The sequence below is a fragment of the Thermobia domestica genome, chromosome 16 (genome assembly GCF_964235325.1).
Source record: "Thermobia domestica chromosome 16, izTheDome1.hap1.1, whole genome shotgun sequence".
In the NCBI taxonomy this organism is placed as follows: domain Eukaryota; kingdom Metazoa; phylum Arthropoda; class Insecta; order Zygentoma; family Lepismatidae; genus Thermobia; species Thermobia domestica.
The window spans coordinates 152,201,282-152,219,942 of NC_137469.1; the positions used below are offsets into that span (position 1 = coordinate 152,201,282).

An 18,661-nucleotide genomic window follows, 5' to 3' on the forward strand; every position below is an offset into this window, starting at 1 on the left:
TTTACAAAATGCTACACGGCGATCAAAGACATCTTCATTCAGTTGGTGTATCACATGAATTTTGTATGGGTAGAACTTCATTTTCTTTAACATTCTTCTCGCAGACATGGACTCATGTCATATTGTTCCGTAGCTTTATGAATGCTAAGTTGAGTATTTTCAACAAATGACTGCAACATCAAGCTGTTTGTCGCCGATTTCGATCGACCAGGAATGTTACAATCCCTTATAGTTACCGTTTTCTCGATGCGTCTTACGATACACTCAACAGTAGGTCTCGAAATGGGATTGTGTAGAAGGCGATTTTTTTTTCGTTAAATATTACCCTTACTTCAGCACATGACCTTCGGTTATTGCTCATCCTCGTATCATCAAGAGCGTTAGAACTTTACTTTGAGAGCAGTTGAAATACAGTAAAAATACAGCTTGAGTGTTGAGAGGTTCTCTGTAATAATGCCTACTGCTACCAATATCTAATAATGGCTTCTATGTTGCTGCACCGCAATTTACAATCAACCATAAGCATTTACAGAACATGACATACGGGGGACACATATGTGTCTTCCGGTCAAATGTTATTTGTTTCACTAAATCTATAAGGGCTCATTTGCTCTCTTTGATCTACCGATCAACTTTACATCTTCATATTTACTTCCACCTCTCAAATGGAATTATATGCAGTTTCAAATCAAATCGTAATTATGCACATCTACATAACCATAACAACAAAATAATGATGTCCTTTTAAACTTTAATAGATCCACCGATCAACCTTACATGTTCACTTTCAATTTTATCTCTCAGGTAAAATCACATGGTCTATATTCAAATCAAATCGCATTATACATATCTACATAAAACATGGCAAAAATTGATAACTTAATTCTCTTCTGACACTATGCCCGATTATTAATTGAAACTTCATGATCCAACGGAGAGCTAAAGTAAATCAACTTTCATAGTGCCCACAAGCTCAGAGAAAAAAATATCAGTTCTTGAAGAATATTATTATCACAAACTTGTGTTCTAACTTTGCAAGTCTTAGCAACAACATCACACAGCATATACAGTTCTTGAACCAGCTTTTCATTTATCAACCTCAGGTACAACGATATTATTATTTTTGCGATTTGTGTGTTATCTAAGAGGACAACGAAAAAAAAAAATACTTAAACGAAAAGTTGCGTATCTTCAGTAGCAGTATCCGAATCTGCATTAATGGAGAGGATTTCTAATTGGAATTTTGGGAAGATAAAGATAACTTCATTTTATGTTAGTTGAATAGATCTTTTAAAATGATTGGACACGTACTTAAATTGCAAGTGTATTTCTAGAGGTATTTAGATTATCACTAGCCTTGGGTGACGTACAAGTGTACGATGATATTCAATTAGTTTTGTTATAGCTCCAGCTATAGAACAACGCAAATGTGCTTCAACTAAAAGTTCTTTATTTTCGATCGCAGAACTGCAATAAAAATAGGGGGTTTCCATTTAAAAGTTTCAAGTTGGCCCCTGGGGCCCTATGATGGGACCCCTGGGGGCACTTGCTGCTTACTGAATTTTATAGGCCCTTGACATGTGTACATTCTTACGTAACTAGATTTGTTACGCTTTTTGTTATTTCGGAGATATAACAAAATTAGGCAAAGTTAGGTGAGACACTCTCTCTCTCTCTCTCTCTCTCTCTCTCTCTCTATATATATATATATATATATATAGATAGATAGATAGATAGATAGATAGATAGATAGATAGATAGATATAGATATAGATATATATATGTAGGATGTTAATGAACTATACCGACAAACTTTAAGAGGTGATTCCTCACATCAAAATAAGAGAAAAAGTTCATATGGACCTATGGCGAAAACTGCATAGTTTCAGAGCTAGGGCTGTCCAAAATAGCGAAAAAGCCAAATTTCAAGAGGCCCTATTTGGAATTCGAGAGACTGTGGATGGTGGTCCTTATCAGCGTAAAGGAAGCCAGGCATATACAATCCAAATTTGAATATTTCATCAATTGTCAATAGGTGTAAAGGTTGTTCCCTATAGGGTGTAATTCTCAAATATGTTTTCAATAGAGTTTTCAGATATACCCTGATTTCAAAAGGGGTGCAAAGTAGGTAGGAGGTAAATCTTGACAACGATGGACATCCAGTGCTTTGGAGGAAAGGCGGAAGTGCTAGGAACTGGCAGCTCCATGTTTCTTTCTGTTCGCAATAACGTGTGATGATATGAATTTCGTAGCGGTATATTTCACGTTTTCTTCACTTATAAGCGTGAAAGAAAAGATCGTACCATGCATTTCCCGTGTACGAGAGACCGTGTTGCTGACGATCCTTAACACTTCTGACATCGCGCTACACGCTAAAGGATTCCGTGTTCATTGCTATCAAGGCTTATCGTTGCCTACTCTATACCAATCATAAAGACAGAGCATATCTCAAAATTCGGTTGATGGCACGTCTGGGAATTTCATCCTGCACGAAATACTCTGTACACCATTGAACATTAATGAAATATGCATTTTTGGATTGCGCATGCGTGACTTCCTTTACGCTGATAAGGACTACCATCCACAGTCTGTCGAATTCCAAATAGGGCCTTTTTGAAATTTGGCTTTTTCGTGATTTTGGACAGCCCTCGCTCTGAAACTATGCACTTTTCGCCATAGGTTTATATGAACTTTTTCTCTTATTTTGATGTGAGGAATCATCTCTTAAAGTTTGTCGGTATAGTTCATTAACATCCTGCATATTTGTCGGGTGTCCAGGTCACCCATATACCCCTCTGGAAATTTTAGGAACAGAATTTCATGTATTTTTAGCTTCCAGTTTCTGCCGGAAGTACGTTATTCAGAATGGAAGTTGTTTGTTTAAATTGCAACATGGTACTTTATAATATGATTTCGGATTCCATGTCACAAAAATTTTTGTTTGAATCATTTCTGTGAAAAATGTGCCTATGACCTTTAAATGATGTTTGAAATCGAATATTTCCTGAATACTGCATATATATATATATATATATATATATATATATATATATATATATATATATATATATATATATATATATATATATATATATACTCAGCGATTATGCGAATACTCAGCGATTTCATTGCATATAACTTTGTTTTCATGCTATTTCATGTAATAGTTGACGGACAAACTATTTTAATGAGTTGATGTTGAGTTTAATGTTCCTTTCAGCAGCGAGGCTATGCGAGACGGGACCTGCTGATTAACTTGGAATCTGAACCACATGTGCTCCCGCCGGGAATTGAACCCTGGTCTCCCAAGCCAAAGGCGAATACGTTAACCGTTTAGCAACGAAGGAGTTCAACATATTTTAATGTTATCTAGAGGTTGTAATGTACATACATTAGGGTGTGCAAATATATTAAAATCACGCTATGCATATAATTATTTGACTTCAAATTTACATATTTTACATATATTTTCCGTATAATAATTTGCATCTAGGATAGGATAAGTAAAGGATTAGTTGTGGGAGTAATTGTGTATAGTTTATTTCAAATTTGTGTTTATGACTATTATTATTATTATTATTATGTGTGTTATGTAAGTATGTCATGGGAAGGATTAAATCAAGACAGAAGTTTAATTAAACCCATCGATTTAGAATATAATGTAAGCAGAAGGCAATGCTTTGAGAAATCTTAGAAAGTTGGACGGTACATCGCATGAACCCAGCACAGAAAAAAAAAAAGAGAAAAGTTGGGAAATTCTTTGTCTCAAGGCAAAGAACACCCAGGAGTTAGATTCTGCTGGTGCATAGTTGCTAACTCCATTTTTCAGAAATAAGAGAATATGGCTGAATCTTAAGTATTCATAAACCTGCGGAATATATATATGAAAAGAATACTATGGTCAGATACAGTGTGATCTGGAGACACCAAGTCGAGTGCAGCTATTGTTTAAGTTTGCTTGCTGGAGTTCGTAAGTACATGCAAGATTTCGTTTACAAAGAGGTGTGATAATTTTGGAAGTTGACTAGAAGTAACACATTTTGAGCATATAGCGTCGCTTCCAACGGAAATTCCGCCAGCCCGAGTCCAACCTGGAATTTCGCAGCTCCCCTCACCTCACGGAGCAAATCCAAGGAACTGAGCATTCCATGTAGAATCCTTCACCCCTGTAGATAATTTTACTTCCACAAGTAATTCTTTCAATGTTGTAAAGATTTTCTTGGTATTTCGTTATTGTAGAATATAAGTTAGGTTAGTCGCTGTATGGTGTTATTTTTGTATCGTATAAAAAAAGGCTTATTTCAGTACAGGACGACAAGACCGGCAGTAATCCATGAAGGGAATGCATGATAGATATAAGAGCGTAAAAATCGCTATCATAGCAGGCGACGTTCTGAGGAGGAAAACTGCACCGACGATTGAGAAAATGTGAAATTTCTATGTTTTTACGATATGACAGCATGTCATACTTTCAAGTAAGCTGTCTTAGTGTATATAGGTGTTTATTTTAGTGTGTGGTATTTTGACAAACATTTTTATTTGCGAAAAACAATGAAAATATGACAACTCCACTATAGCAACCCCTCACACAGGTGAGCGGTTGCAGAGAAATCCCGCTAGACGGCAGCACAGTCGGGACTGCATGAGTGCAACGGATTCTCTCAGCCGGAAAACATAATTTTTGTGAGAAAACATAGAATACATGTTTAATAAGAACGTCATAAGTGTAGTGCTACGTGTCATTTGAAAGCTGGGCATTTCAGCTATCCAGTGGAAACATCAGTTTGTGTTTATCAGGCAACGATTTTAAATGATTAAGAGGAGAAACAGTGAAAGTGCAAATTAAGGTCAGAGGGGACAATGACCTCTGTAGACAACCCTTTTCATCCCCGCTTCACCCCCGTCATAAGATTCGCAAAAGCTGGAAAGCGAGCCCAGCCTTTTGAGTAGAAGGTGGGTTTGATAAAAACAAGGAGGCAGGGGGAAGCAAGGCAACTGGTGTCTTGTTATCGTAAGAGAAGTATCACTCTTCGTGCTCTCGTATAGAGGGAATTCGGTTCTTGACGTGATAGCTGAAAGATCACTCTTTGCGCTCTTCACATAAGATGAATTCGTGTCATATAGTAGCGGACAGTGCTAGCTACGAACATTGAAGTTTATCTTAGTAAGCACTTATATTAGCTATGTGAGCGAACATTTTGTAAATATATAAACTATAACCATATATATTCAATATTTATCCTAGTTATTATATTCAGCGCAGAAATATATATATATATATATATATATATATATATATATATATATATATATATATATATATATATATATATATATATATATATATATATATATATATATATATATATATTATCTTTCGTTATTAATCCTGCGCAGCGAAACTCGCTACTGTGCGCGTTAAGTACAGGAGAGTGGTGTGCGAACATTGTGAAATATGAGCAGGATATAATAATTTGTTGATCTGAACTCTATAGTAGCAGCAGTGTCATCTTCCCTTTACTATTAGGGTGATGAAGTTAGATAGTCGTTCAATTCGAAGTTTTCTTCTAACTTGAAAGATGTGCTATTATTTTTGATTGTTGAAATCTTGTACTTGATTGTTGTTCGTTTTCCTCATTCAACGTTTGATAAAATACTCGAAGGAATACTCCAGTTTCTTTGGAAGGCGCTCTTGCATTGCCACTGCAATATATCCGATTGTACACTAATGGGATCTACCACTAAAAATAATTGGCATTCTCTTTTACCAGACTTTGATCGGATGTTCTGTTCTTGCATTATGGCTGTTTTTACTTTCTTTCCGATAAATTTTCATGTGATCAAGGCGCCGAAAGGAGGCATTTTTTCACTCACATTGGTGTATACTTTTCGTTTTATACTCGTGTCAGAAGTCACCTCCTGAAGTTTGATATGTTAGTTAAGTTTCACTCTGTATATATACGGACGCCATTTTATGTATTAAAACCAAAGGTTTGTTTAATAATGTCAATAGCTAAACTGTGAAAACTTCTTTGCTAGAGAAACAATTTTAGTTCTTGTAAGAATTTTTTGTCCATCAAAATGAAGCTAAATATATGCCAATAAATCAATATAGCTACATTTTAGAAATACAATAGGCACTGATTATTCCAATACTTCTCTAAAATACACAGGAACAATCACAGGACAAGGACGCCTTGCGTAAAGGGCGTACTGTGTCCTTCTAGGGTCCTTTACCAACAATTATAGTATGTATTCATTATACACAACTGTGCCATACAGAAAAATAAAACCGTTTCTCTTTGATGTGGTTTCACAAGGGCGCCTTATGCAAAGAGTGCACTGTGCCCTTCACGAGTTTTTTTTTAGCAACAGTAACAGTATGTATTCATTGCACAGAACTGTGCCATACAGAAGAATAAAATTATTTATTTTTGATGTGGTTTCGCAAGGGCGCCTTATGCATAGGGCGCACTGTACCCTTCGCGATTTCTTTACCAACAGAAACAGTATGTATTAATTGTACAGAACTGTACCATACAAAAAATAAAACCGTTTATCTTTGATATGGTTTCGCAAGGGAGCCTTATGCAAAGGCACACTATACTTACTAGGATTATTTACCAATAACAACTGTAAGAATTTATTACATGAAAATAAACCTTTATATATGATGTGATGTTTCGGAGAGCGCACCGGGACATGTCCCGGTGGGCTAGCACGGGCCTGATTGTTTACATTCTAATGTTTTATGATGCAAGTAATAGGGCCCCGTCTGCTAGCTCGCTTCCTGAAACGGAGCGATGGAATGTTTGTTTGTATTCTTCTCTATATCTACTCACAGATGGAATGTGCTGCAAAAGCACGTAAAGTCTGGTTTGAAACGTGAAAGTCACACTAGATGGAGTTTAAAAGCACGAGCTGTGAAGGCACTTTCTAATCAATTGGATGAAGTAATTGATGTGTTCGAAGAACTGCATGACACTTCAACTGAAACACTTGATATTCGAGGAGATGCTGGTCGTCATCTTGCAAGCTCGGTCTGAAGTTCTCCCATATATTGACCAGATCCAAAAATGTCTTCAATCTCAGGATATGAGTTTCAATCAGGCTCTTATTCAGTTATAGAGCTGGTTGATATCATTGATATCTGGCGAGAGAAGAAGCAAAGGATGAACCTTTGACTGCACAGGCCGAAGTGAAGCGCTCCATCAATGAAATTCTAGATGAGATGAGACAACAAATGTATGACTGTTTTACTGAGATGCGTGACCTGAACGACAGATTTGGATTTCTGTGTTCTATCGCCAACTTTGTGCAGCAACTGGATGATAAGAGTGAGGAAAGGCTAAAAGTATGTTGCTCTGATTTGGCTTTGTTCTACCCGAATGACCTGGATGGCGTAGAATTATTTCAGGCCCGTAAGGATATAATCCGTTCAATAAAGTGTGCTCAGAAAGATAAAAAACACCTTGACTATTCCCCACAAGGCTTACTGAAATATGTATCTTCAATGGGGCTTGAAGCTTGCATAAATGTAGCAACCGCTCTTCAGATTTTCATAACACTGCTCGTATCTGTCGCATCAGTGAAAGATCTTTCAGTAAAATGAAACCGATGAAACTTGCACTCAAGAATGAGTCAAGAAAGATTCACAAATCTGTCCATTCTTTCTATCGAAAATGAAATAATATTTACTTTGGATTTTGATAATGAGACTTTCGCAGCTACCAAAGCAAGGAAGGTAGCATTCTGAATGCTGGTAAAACACAGGCTGATATGGTAGTGGAACTATCGTCGAAAGTAGTTTCATGTTTCAACTTAATAAAATTACAAATTACCACAAGAATAATAAAAAGCCGTCAAGATCTATCAATTGATTGGTAATGAGTGCTAATAGAAAATAGGATGGTACAACCCGTAGTAGAATTTTAATCTACGATATATCCCAAATTATTCAATATATTCAGGATTTTTTGTTATAATATATTCTAATACTGTGTTAATAAGCGATAATGGAAACAGTCGTAAGTGACAGAATAAAAATTTAACCGAATTATTAAATACAAAATAGTATAATCAGAAAACAAGTATGAAATCTGGAAACAATAGTAAAAGAGACAAGCAGGGGAGAAACCATTCTAGTGCTTAACTATTCATTGATATTTCGGCAAAAGCAGTGAGACTAAATAGATCATATATTATCACTGGAGAGAGACCTAGTAAAAAATAAGTAAAGACACGCAGGAGAAAAATCTATTCTAGCCATTATTTACTGATAGTTCGATTAAAAAAAAAAAGTGTTTAAGTATGATCAGCAATGGAGAGAAACCGAATATTAAAGTGAATGGGGCTAACTGTAGAGAAAAACTAATCAAATAAAACATATATATATATATATATATATATATATATATATATATATATATATATATATATATATATATATATATATATATATATATATATATATAGAATAAACTTGATATGTGAGAAACCATGAATAAACTTAACCATATGAGAAATTGCACACGGGAAACACCAAAGGCGGGAACTGAACGAGGAAATTCTAGAAAACATAGAGCTTACATTTAGAAATAGCATCGATTGTATTATTATTTGCAATCTTTTCAATATCAGTTCATTGTTACATTTTGTATGTAAATTTGTCTCTAAATGTATTATTAGGACCATTACTTCCACTATTCCATCTAATTACAGTACATATTTAAACTAGGATAGTATAGATGTAGGATAAATTCTGGATTCTTTGTTGTTGCGTTTCGTTTCTTCTTAAGATTATGTTATTTCTGTCGTGGATAGTAGTTTCCATTACATTCGTATCCCTAATCCCTTTTCTATCTTGTCCTTGTTTAAAAATAAATAAAAAAGAAAAAATATACAATGATAGAAAAAAAATATGCAAAATAGTCCTGGTCCGGTTTCAGTGTTAGATACCAGCCTGAAGGCGGTTCTGAGCATTAAAAAATAGACAGGGATGCTGAATATCATCCCCATTTATTTAATACATCCCAGATTATGAAGGTGTAAACACACACACCAGCGGGAAAGGGGAGGAGTAAACAGAAAGAATGATTATACAAATGAATGGCAAAAATAGAAATGAATAAATCATGATTGTTCATGAAGGGGCCCCGATCTACTCCACTGGCCCCCGGGCCCCAGTTTGCCTTACGCCACCACTGTTTCCAACTTCAGATGTTTCCATTATATATGTATGTAGATAGATAGATAGATATAGATATGATAAAGTTGTATACCTTTAAAAAACATTTTCATGTTTGGGCTACAAATACTTGAAATACGCTACTTTTTGAGCACAACCTCGCTACTTTTGAATCTCAAGATCTGGCAACACTGCCTGGCACCACAGTTGTCTGTTCTGGCTACATTGTTTAAAGTTTTGAATGTTTTGTTGCTACTTATTGAACATTTTTGTCGGAAATAGATTAAAATTATTATCCAATGTTTCATATTGTACAAATTATGTTTCTAGAACTTCTGTAAAAAGATGTCCTACATATCATACTGGAAAATGCACATCAGATGATAGCGACATATTTAGTGTGAAAAAAATAGACAATAGCATCACAGCAATGGCTCAAACCGTAACTGAGTCTAACATAACCAAAACAGAACAGGGAAGATCAACCGAAGTTCTGACACCACCGCGTCAGTCACCTAATGACAAAAAACAATACAGGTAAATAAATGGTAAATCATAAGTTGCAAAGCCCGTGATTCTTAAAACTTGGTTGTTTCTTGCACGATTTTTATACTATGCAGGTAGTACAACTAGCCACCAAAAGTCGAGCATTGAACTTACACGAGCGAGTGTACTATGCAATTGTGTGAGACTAAATTTAACGTTAGGAAAGGCATTTACCTCTCTGGAATGAATTTACGGTTGCCATTTGTTGAAGATTTACAGACCACGTGGTCCAATACCAGAGGCCTCAACTCGTATGGGCAAGTCTTTACTTTAGGTAAGGCAGTGACAGAAACCGATTCATCTGAACGGGCTCCCGCAGTTACAGTTCCCAAGAACGAAAGACAGAAAATAACGTGCCCTGCGGGGCTCTAACCCGCCTTCACTCGCTGGCGCTCGCTTGGTAATACTATGTGTATCCATTGCACCATTAGCGACGAATATCTATGTGAATAAGGAACAACAAAGAATCAGTGACAACCCGTGAATAATATTAACAGTGACAGCATATCACTGCCTTGCCGAAAGTAAAGAGTTACCATTGGGCAGGGTTGGCTGGTTTAAACCAGCTGGTTAAAAAAAAAAATCTCTTGGATGTAAGCCGAGAAGCGGTTTGGATTCCGCTTTAAGCTTATGTGACCACTTCCAGCATAACCTTGTTGCATAATAACACCAAGGCGAAACAAACTAATTTCTGTCCATATCTAATATAAATACAGAGAGTAAATTATTTTAAAAAAAAAATCAGATTATATTTATGCGAGTCGTCCGTGCATTTAAAAAGACACTTGCACATAGCAGGCATCTGCCAATTTTTCTGCACAGGCACGGCAGATTTTCTGCGATCACATCGCAGATCGCGGCATGTTCTGCTATGGGGCTATATAATTCAGTAATCTGTCATATGCACTCACTTATTTTAACCATCGTAAATCAATTCTACTTGTTTTACACTATTAACACTACACAGCTCTGTTATTTAGTATTTAATATTGCCGCCGGCAGAAATTTCTTCCTTACAAACATGTCTTTCCGTGCAAAGTATTGAATATCACCCATAAATTTTTAAAAAATATGATATGCCTGAACTTGGCCAGCAATAAAATAACAATTTTGAGTTCCGATATGCCCCTCCGCCCCAAACTTATGTACTACGTAAGTGAACGAAAGCAAATTTAAGCTTACCAAACGTATTCGTAAGAAATTATCATCTTGAAAGCTGGCTGGAGGTAATAAATGCCGTGATTATATGCAAAAATCTAATAAGTAACATCTTATTGATGATCTGAATCTAAGAGAGAAATAAAGGTAAGAAAATAATTCTTACCTTGGTTAATCCTAATGTGTTTAGAAAATTCTGTGGTACAGTCGTGACTGGGATTTCTTTATATAGCTAAATGGCGAGTGACATTCGGTAACCAGTGTGTTTCTAAACATGGAATTTAACATCATGCTTTAGTCAAACGAGGTTACTTTACAATGTCTGCACCAGCTGATATACTCACTAAGAAACGAGAAATTACACACTATTAGTTTTATGAGAATAGATCAAAACTTCCCTAACCTTAAGCGGGTTCACTCGAATAGACGGTTTTACGAAATAGAAAATTTATAGGTAAAATACGATGTGAAACATTTTTCGTGAATAAATGAGTGTGAATATAAATAATTACTGTCAGTGCAATTGAATTTTGATTGATAGTGGAAGTATTGTATGGGCATTAGTGCTGTATCGCCGAACCAATTTGAGAATCGAAAAAAAGTACGAAAACGTACTGCATTTGGTTATATTTGGTTGGATTACATTAAGTTACGTTATATTACATTACATTAAGAGTGCAGTATTACTATACGGATCCATAGTATAAGTAGTAGTAGGGGTAGTGGTAGTAGTAGTAGTAGGAACGGGTTAGAAGCCCCGCAGGGATTGATTGAGTTCTGTTCTCGACATGAAATGGGCAAATTAAATACTTGCCCAATTTTTTCTGTACATTTTACAATCTATGGATCCGTATAGTAAAACAAGTGTACCTCTCCGCGAAATAGTACATCCGCCTCCATATACAGTGCCTCTTACAACCTCAAAAACAACCACTTTCTTAACTTTTACTATTCTTCTTACCTGACTTTCACTCATTCTTGCTCACAAACTTAAATAAATCCTCCAATTGACCCAATAAATTTCCTAAAATTGGTCCGGCGATACAGCACTTAACCCATTGTATGTGTAAATATGCTTTTCCACTTTCCTTTATGCGTAGGGGAAAATAGGGTACAGTGAGAGACATTTTCTTCCGTAGGTAATAACTCTTCTATTATATAAGATATTAAAATGAAACAAAAACTGAACAGGATGTTGGAGTTTAAGCTATCATACAATAGTGGTTATTTTGGTTTAATGTTAATCATCTCTGGTTTACTTATTCATAAACAAAATATGACACTTTGTCTCACTGTACCCCACTATTAAAGTAGAGTAAGACATACGCATACTTAAATGTTTCGTTCTCTTTTACGAAGTTCAACGTATACCAAAAGATGAAAATCAACAGAAAATGATGACATTTGACGTTTTGTTTTGCAATGTGTTAGCGGTTATGGTAACTTCAGTTTGATGTAATTTGCGTGTACAGTTGCAATATCCTGAACAGCTGGAAAAAAATACATTTTCCCACTTTTTCGCAGAAAGCTAACTATGTTATATAGTTATTGTTATAACTATCTAGTTTCAGAACCATCCAATATAATAAATGTCCTTTTTACAGTGAAATTCTGCGAGAACATGATCATCCTCATTTATGTTTCCATGGTAGTCTTTAAAATCATCTGGGCCAATTTCGAGTAATAATTCAATTTCCTCATCTGACAAGGACAATTCGACCAATTCTTCCTATACATCTGGATCGACTTCATAGTCAAGAAGGCGTCTTTTTTAATTTTGTACTCGTTTCCTCTTTGTTGTTTTCTTGATTTTTCTTTTCTCAGCCAATAATTTCTTCTCTGGACACATCTCTAATTTGTTTGAATGAAGTGCCTCACTGTACCCCAATAGCATATTATCAATGTCAATCGTATTTCCTCGGAACCAGAAAAAAGTTTAACTGTTAACAGTATTGTGATAAATATCGACAAATAATAAAGCATTTCATGGTCTGAAATTAATCTTCAATTATTTCATTTACTTTCATTTCTTCAGACATAAAGGAAATACAGAAAATGTACTTGGCTTAATTGAAAATCATTGAATTCTCTCACAGCCTGTATCCTTGCGTCAGCCATTTGCCTACTAAGGTGACAGAGGAAGATCAGCAGCTGCATGTCTCCACATCCGTCATTTCGAACTTCATGCAACAAATAACCAAGAAAAGCTCTTGTCTCACTCTACCCCTTTCCCCGTTACTGATGTGCCTGATCCCTTCGGACGCAACTCGTCACTACCCCTCGGGCCTCCCTGCTGCGCTCCTACCTTGACCCGGTTAGATAGCACTCGTACTTTTTAGTACCCACCTAGTAGGTTTATGTTTTATGCATATGTTCACACCGTTTTTATGCCATACGTCCACACCACATTTATGGTAAGTCCTCCTGAAGTCAATCGGCTAATGTTTAGCAGAATTGGTTCAGCAACGGTTTCTGAAAAATGGTGGAATTTCGGTCATTTCTATTCACATTAGGTTAGGTTTTCACATTAGGTTAGGTTAGATGAGTTTGGGTTAGGTTAGATTAATTTGTTACATTATGTTAGTATAGGGGTCCAGCATAATCTTCAAATAAATTATAGAATTTCGCTTATTTCTATTAAGATTAGGTTAGGTTATATTTGGTTACGTTAGGTCTAAGTACTTGCATCATCCATTTCTGTAAATTTTATGTTTTTACGTGCTTCTGGACCCTTCTACTCAACATAATCCAGTCAATCTGCAAGTGATAATGGAGCTCCTCATTTAGTGCAAGTTCTGCTAGAAATGTGTCAAAATTTTGTAGAACAGTCTGCTCGAGTAATGTCCCTTAAGTTAACCCGTTCCTACTCCCATTATACTCTACCCTACCTTAAGGTTACTCTAGTATACCCTTTTTAAAGTTGCCGTGCTTATCGATTCGCAGCTGGAACGTATATTGTAAAGTTTACCCACTAAACGCTTAGTATACGCTAATCACACGTGAAAACGTTTCTGAATTCGGTTGAACATTATATACTATATTTTATAGCATACACACACCTTAACCAACGCGCCTTCTACTTGCGGACGCACGCATGCATTTGACCCTTGCCTGACTTGGTTACATATACTTGTTGCGTTTAGTAGTCACCCAGCACAAGTGGGTTGGTGTGTTTTTTTCTATAGTTTTTATGATGTATGTCTGCACGTTGTGAGCAAGGTTCTAAAAAACAGGTCCACCACCCAGAGGACAAGTTAGGTGAATTACGACAAAGTAAACTATTTCAAATTATTAACTAAACAAAATACCAATTGCAGAAGAGCCGTTCCAGGTTGAATCAGCATTTACAAAATTTACCTTACCATTTCAGACTGTCATGAAATTTTGCACAGGGGTACTGTTCATATCAAATTTCAGCTTTATATTTCGACCGGTATTGAAAATAGGGCTATGTAAAATTTGGGAAAAAGCCCAAAGTACCATGTTCAATGTATTTTGAAATTGGAATTGCAGCTCTTCTAATTGAGCTAGCGAACTGGTTGAGGTGTCGTTATACAGCATTTTTCATGTCCTTTTCTGTGATATACAACATCATATAGGCTAATACAGATTAAAGAAAAAAAAATCAAAATCAAAATTTTTCAAAAAAGTACTGTGCCATCAATTGTAGCTCAGAATAATCTCTAAAAATATTCATAGAATAATGTAACAGTTGGGTATGAAACTGATGCACAACACGGTACTTAACTGCGAAATTATGGTTGAATTTAAATAAAATTCAAATGTTTTAATTTTGAAAATGACTAGTTGGGGAAAAGTTGAGAGTGAGAGAGATAGGTTATGACTAAAAGATGAGCACTAGCCTGACAGATCCGATGAGACTGGTGTTGTCCTGGTTATCTGCATGATGAATGGTTTTCCCTGGAGGAGCCTGGATATACTAGAGTTAGCCAACGACTGAATCTTAATCCTGCTGGACTGCCAGGGCCGGCGAGTTCTCTCGTTACGATACGTCTTCAATGATGTTCTCCTACACCTTCATTCCACTACTCAGATGTCAAACAAATGTGTCTGTGGCGATGAACCTACAGAATGGTATTCTCGAGACATAGAGTCGGCCGTCCTCCAATGGTGCGATGTGCTTCTCACCAGGATCCTGCATCTTCCTAAACCTTGTGGCGAATACCCCTTGTCGATGTATCGTCCGTGGATTTGTTTAATCAAAAAACGATGAGTCTGATGTTCAGTAAACTAGGAAATGTCAAGCTAGGCGGAAAGGTAAGAAGGAAACTAGTCGCGTTTATTAACAATTTCAAAAGCGAGAATTAACAAATACATGATTATACAAGCTGTCTGGAAATGTACAACATTAATAAAAAGTTTTTATTCCGTAGAATTTTAAAGAGTTCATGATTCTGTAGAAGATAATCGTAAAATGATAAAATGGTATTTAACAAATTAAATCAATAGTTCACAGTCATCTCATAGTCACATCACTGTTACTACACAGATACTTCACAGTACATATTTTAAAATTTTGAAATTAATCCCATGAATAGATAGTTCTAAAGTACCTGGCAAAATATGAATTTGAGATGATAATGGGTTCATTGTTTAAAAAAATAAAAGTAACACTATATTTTTTATTAACTGGAAGTCCGCTTGGGGGTCTTTTTTGACCCCAATATGATATATTTTATTATATTCCTTACACTTTTACTTGCATTAAATATTGATAATTATATCGGTTATGTACAGGGATGCCTTACTATTACTTAAAACGTTTAATTAACTCAAAATCAATGAAATAAATAAATTACCAAATGTAATTACTGCTAAGATAAGTGTGGGGTCGAATTTGACCCCATGAGGAATTAACGTTACAATATTCAATGCGGACTTTAGCTGAGAAATACGAAAATGCATCTTTTTAACTTGTTGGAATAAATATTAACAATAACATGAAGAGTACAATAATGGGTCTAAAACATATCATACCGGCTTGCAATTTGCTGACAATACTTATTACCTCATGCTTTAAAAACTAACTTAAAGCTAAGTTAAAGTGCTGATACTTTTGAACTTTAAAATAATTTTAATACAAATTTCACAGATAAAAATGTTACTGTAAATAAACGTGGTTTGTAAAAAATTATACATATAGCTGGTTTAAACCAGGTGTTTTTTTTTTTTTGTATTCAAAAAAAAACAATTGATGTAAAAAATAAATGCAAAAATGCCACAAATCGTGTGAATTTCATAGTGATGTTTTCATATATGTCGAATCATATGTGTTAGTTCAATCTAATTTTCCCCTTGTAATTAAGGGGTTCCAATGAGCCGACAAAATTTCTCTCAACTGGAAACTGAGTAATGGTTCAGATGCCACTTCAAGTAATATGTCCAATCCTTCATAACTTCGCTGTTACATAAGGACGTTTAGCCTAAACAAACCAAACGAACTGAAGCAGCTTCAGCAGGTAGGCATGAGTTCATTGTCAAGCAACAGAGAGCCTTTTTTAACTATAGAAACTAACTAACTAACTCTATGGTCTATGAAACCCGGAGGTTCAATGCCGCGTTCACAAAAGCTCTCCACTGACTTCTATCCTTAGCTAACTGCATCCAGTTTCTACTTGGTATTCCAATCTCTGCGAGATCCATCGTAATATTGTCCTCCCATCTGCGCCTAGGTCTTCCTAATGGTCGTTTTTCGATTGGTCTTCCAGTCAAGACTTTGAAAGCGTTTCTACTTTCTTCCATTCTAGCTACATTCTAGCCCACCTAAGCCTCCTAGACTTGACGACCCTACCAATGTTGGGTAGACCATATAAATTATGTAGTTCCTCGTTAAGAAGTATCAGCCTTTTTTAACTATACAAAAGAAAATCTCAGAGAATCAGAATTTGCTGTTATCTGTGATTTTTCTGAAAACTATACAAGATGAAGCACAGGGCTATCACTGGACAAGCCAACAGGTCACAATCCATCCTTTTGTTATATATTTCAAACAGGAAAACAAAGTTGAACATGTTAATTATATAGTTGTTTCTGATTGTGTACAGCACAATACAGTTGCTGTTTACGCCTTTCAAAAAAGACTGTTTACACCATTTCTGACATCCAAGTTTCAAAAACTTCCAAACAAGATTCTTTTTAAAAAAAATTCCGATGGGTCTGCCGCGCAATACAAAAATAAAAACTTTTTGAATCTCTGCTTTCATGAGGCAGATTTTAAAGTGAAAGGAGAATGAGGAGAGTGGCACTTTTCGGCTATAGAACATGGAAAAGGACCTTGCAATGGAGTAGGCGGTTCAATAAAGAGACTGGCAGCTCGTGCTAGTTAGCAAAGACCTTATGACAGTCAAATTCAAACCCTACGACAACTTTTTGAACGGGCAGTAGAAAACATTACCAAGATAAACTTTGGGTGATATGCATAAAAGTGAGATTTGACTCTTTGTTCAAGAGTTTGAGATTAATCTCAAGGTTGTATGCATAAAAAGCGAGACAACGGGACGTCATTCGAATTTAATCTCAGGTACTTGACTAAATGCTCGGAACTGATGAACTGATGAATCAAACTGGGATTTCTCATTTTTCGTATGCATAAAATTGAGTATAATCTCAACTAGCTGAGATTAATCTCCAAATTTTGTGAACCACCTCAGTACGATACCTAATTCACTTGTCTCACAGTATATTAGAGTGGGTCGAAATGGCTTTATTTATGGATGTGTAGACAAGAAGAAAAGTTCGAAGAGACTCTGATGTGCATGACTATAAAAGTCTATATAGATTTGAAAAACAAAATGTACAATGGATGTCACACCGTTGGTTGGGGATTTACTGGAAACAAGATGTGGGGCCCTAAATAAGGAGAAGAAGAAGAGAGTTTTTTACTCTCACGTTACACACTCAATGATAAAAAATCAATAAATAAACAAAAACATGTTAAATATAGTGGTCCCGCTTAGCGTAGCCGCTAACGCTTTCGCCTTCGGTGCGAGGGGTCCAGGGTTCGATTCCTGGTGGAGGCACTCGGTAGAAAAAGTGGAAAACTTTTTTCAAGCCAGTCATTCTGAACGAGGTTTCCCTGGGTTTTCCTCATTCACACCAAGAAAATGCTGGGGGTGGTACCTAACTTCTAGGTCCCAGGCCGCTTCTTTCCTTCCCTTTCCCCGGATAGTGTGCTCGCCGAGGTACGTCATCCCTCATGTACGTGACGGGCTAAGTGGCGTTCGATGCCGAAAGCTCAAAAATCTAAAATCCTAAACGTTAAAAAATAAATATGGTAATGTACGGAGGAACCACTTCTTGTTCTTTAATAATTCATAGTGGACTCCATTTTAGGGTCACTGGTGCCCCGTTCACTTCCGATTTCAACATGTACGCTCTAATACTTGCTATTTGTGATTACATGTAACCTTTTATGAGGAACAAGATTACAATTGATTATAGTAGTAGTCCCCCCGTTATATCTAGTCGAGTCAGCAAAAATTTTTGTGACGTCATAGGTCAAAGGTCAATGACCTTGGCCCGGGGTCAATGACCTAGGGGTACCTAGGACCACCCCCTCTAAATTTTGGCAGGGGTACCTTGGTCCACCCCCTAAATTTTGGCAGGGGTACATAGGACCACCCCGCTTAAATTTTGGAAATTGTCAAATCTAAAAATTTGGTATGGTAGCCTAGGACAATAGTATGTACCTCTATCAGTATTGGGTGTCTATGTCGTTCCCTTTCATGGGTAAAAAATTGCCAAAAATTC

At 36.1% G+C, this 18,661-nt stretch overlaps 1 protein-coding gene across 2 annotated transcripts in view; it reads left to right on the forward strand.

Annotated features, from left to right (window-relative positions):
* The first annotated feature begins 9,395 nt into the window (after positions 1 to 9,395).
* LOC145673474 (nardilysin-like) overlaps positions 9,396 to 18,661 on the forward strand; it is a 276,674-nt gene continuing 267,408 nt past the window's right edge. For both annotated transcript variants that reach the window (XM_081743202.1, XM_081743203.1), the window contains exon 1: positions 9,396 to 9,724. In XM_081743202.1, coding sequence (XP_081599328.1) covers positions 9,429 to 9,724 — 296 coding nt within the window. In that variant the 5' untranslated portion in view covers positions 9,396 to 9,428. The remainder of the gene's footprint in view (positions 9,725 to 18,661) is intronic.